Below are 3,203 nucleotides of genomic sequence, written 5' to 3' on the forward strand. Positions count from 1 at the left end.
ACACACACGCAAACACACACACACACACACACGCAAACACACACACAGCTGATATGAATCATATTACAATTTACCTTCGAAAAGCACTTGAAATAAACAACAGAAAAGTGTGTGTGCGTGCACGTGTGTGTGTGTGTGTGTGTGTGTGTGCGCTCACTCCTCAGCTTCTTCTGCCACTCCATCTCTCCGTGCAGGAAGGAGGTTTGTTCGAAGAAGTGCGTGACCTTTGACCCCTGCTCGTCTTGCTCGGTGGTGTTAAACACTCGGCTCTTTGACTCCTCCGTCAGAAACTCGCAGATCGGATGAACAGGAAACACGATCTGCTCCATGCTGCGGTCGTCACGCACGATCTGCAGAAAACATGTCACATGTTGCTTCTCACAGACACGGATGAAAGAAATCTGGTAATAACAACAACAACAACAACAACAACAACAACAACAACAACAACAACAACAACAATAATAATAATGTAGAACAGACAGCATCAGTAACACCAGCAAACAGAATCAGAAAAAAATAATAAGTTTTTATTATTTTTATTTTTTTAGAAAATATTTGAGGGTTTTATGAGATTTTTTTTAAAGAAAACTGTTTGGTGATTTTTACATTTTTATTTTTGGTGATTCTTAAAGAAAACATTTGAATGACTAGAAAAAAATTTTTGAAGAAAACTTTTTGCGTTTTTTTTCTTTAATTCTAGCAACTTTTGAAGAAAATATTTTGGCCATTTTTTTGTTCTAGTAAGTTTTCTTTAAAAAAGGAGTAGTAGTAGTAGTAGGAGGAGGAATCGTAGTAATAGCTGTACAGTAGTACAGTAGCAGTAGTAGCTGTTGTAGTAGTAGTCGTGGTAGAGTATGACAGTAGTAGTAGTTGTAGTAGTCGTGGTAGAGTATGACAGTAGTAGTACCTCTATCTGTGACGTGAGCTGGTCGTAGTACTCCAGTGGGTCCTGCTCCACGACAGCAGCTGGAGCTGTGGACTTCAACATCTGGGACAGAGGACGGTTGTTCAGGTTCAACTGCAGACAGGAAGCAGAGCGTAAGAAATACTGCAGTACTGCTGTAAAAATACAGTACTACTGTAAAAATATTACGTCATCAGCAACTGCTGACAACAGACAGGTGTGGATGAATAGACGAACGAAAAAGGACGAATGGATGGACAGACAGATGGACGAATGGATGGACAGACAAAGATGGATGAATGGATGAATGGACGGACGGATGGATGGGTGGGTGGATGGACGAACGAAAATAGATGAATGGTTGGACAGACAGATGGACGGATGGACAGACGGAGGGACGGTTACCATGGAGGAGATCCCCTCCTCGCTGTCTTTGCTCTTCTTCAGTGGTTTCAGGAGGTTTTGCAGCACCTTGTTGTGTCGGGCCAGCTGTAAACAAACAAACAAACAAACAAATAAACTTATTGACAGAACTACAAACACTGACGAATCAGCGAGCAGAGTGAGACCTCCTGTCAGCCAACAGCTGAGCACAGAGAGATCCAGGCGGCCAATGAGGAGCCGGCGTTCCCTCACCTGCTGAGCCAGGATGTAGATGTTGTGTCCCACCTCGCGGGGAGAGACCTCCAGCCCCTCACACTCGCTCTCCTGCTGGTACGCCTTCTTTATCACCTCCACCTGCACACGCGCACGCACACGCACACGCATGCACACACACACACACACACACACACACACACACAGTTATCTTGTATCCAAACTCACACCTGTGGTGACGTCTTAAAACCTGCTGAGTAGAGTCGGACCAGCTCTCGCGGTCGGAGGTTGAACAGGATCCTCTCTGCGTTCTCGCTGTCGTGGCGACTCTCCATCAGAGCCAGCAGCAGCTTTGAAGCGTTGTCCTGGAAACCGGGAAGAAAAGGGACGCAGTCAGTCATCAGGTGTGACCCTGACAGACCTGTCGCACACGATGCAGGTCCCGAGTCGCCCACCAGGTCACACACACACACACACACACACACACACATTTAGATTTTAAGATAAAAACAAAATATTAAATTAAAAAAAATAAAATCTGAAAACAAATGAGGAAATTCTGTGAACCAACTTCTCCCCAAAAAACACTGATATGACTTTTATTTTGAAGGAGAGAGTGATACACCAATGAAATCACTGTCTGACTCCATAATGATTTTTCGGCCTGTAAAAAAAATAACATAATTTTATCAATACATTTCAATTCTGAATATTTGGGATGTTTTGGAAAAGTCGCCGTTTTCGTGACATCGTCTTATTTTCTTTATCATTTCAAGCGCGACCAGCGGCGCCCCTCCAGCGTGTGGCGCTCTAGACGACCTCCTATATCTCCTATAAGAGCCGCCCTGGTTAGTATATTTCCTGCATGTTCACTGATGATCTAAATAAGTTATGTTAATGTTTCTCCTGTTGCGTTTTTTAAAAACATCGCCGCTGAGAGGCTCCGAAAAGTCGCTAAATAGCGATAAAGTCGGCATGTTAGTAGTCCTCCTCTCCTCCGTCACCCTGGGACTTTAGATCGTCTCGTTCATTTGTTTTTTTGTAGTGGAAATGTTGTTTTATTGCGTAACATCCGTAACAGTGTCCCCTACACTACAGAGAAAACACTGACTGATGGATCTCGTCATTGACGGGGTTAAGAGTTAAAAAAAAAAGAAACAAAGGGTTAAACCCTGCTGCTGATCTAACAGCAGCAGTTTGACGCAGCATAATGCGGTGTGTGTAGGACTGGAGGAGCGAAACCATGGTAACACGGGACAAATCAAAACAGTTTATTATCATCGGTTCTATTTATCGGAATTATCGGTATGACGTCATAAGTCCCATGATTACAGTTATTGTGCATCCCTGGTAATTATTCATGCATTGTGTAAAGAAAATAAATGGGAATTTAAATAAATATTGTCATTTTTATTAATTTATCTTTGATGTCGTCGGTTTCAGTCCTCCATAATTTAGATGCCAGACTGATTTACTGCTGCGGCGCCGACTCAAACTACAGCAGCTGAGAGGCGAGGAGACTCTGCCCGCAGCCTCGGCTCACGCTGAGAAATGTCGAGCTTTGCGTGGAGACGACGGCGGTTTTCTGTCGGCGTACCTTCAGCTCCAGAACCATCTCCATCCGATACCGACACAGAGGACTGATGTCATTCAGGATCAGAGCCGTGATGATGTCGATGCCGTTGGACTCGTGGGTCAC

At 44.1% G+C, this 3,203-nt stretch overlaps 1 protein-coding gene across 1 annotated transcript; it reads right to left on the reverse strand.

Moving 5' to 3' along the window:
- Window positions 1-157: 157 nt before the first annotated feature.
- LOC121964700 (inositol 1,4,5-trisphosphate receptor type 3-like) lies at window positions 158-3,197 on the reverse strand (the record flags this gene model as incomplete). The annotated part of the gene is made up of 6 exons (XM_042514898.1): window positions 3,102-3,197; window positions 1,774-1,869; window positions 1,544-1,645; window positions 1,313-1,396; window positions 911-1,021; window positions 158-350 (listed from the first exon to the last, which is right to left on the reverse strand). Coding segments are annotated over exons 1-6 (610 nt in total), but the record flags the coding sequence as incomplete, so codon positions are not given.
- Window positions 3,198-3,203: the final 6 nt, after the last annotated feature.

This window comes from Plectropomus leopardus, unplaced genomic scaffold (genome assembly GCF_008729295.1).
Source record: "Plectropomus leopardus isolate mb unplaced genomic scaffold, YSFRI_Pleo_2.0 unplaced_scaffold1679, whole genome shotgun sequence".
Taxonomy (NCBI): domain Eukaryota; kingdom Metazoa; phylum Chordata; class Actinopteri; order Perciformes; family Serranidae; genus Plectropomus; species Plectropomus leopardus.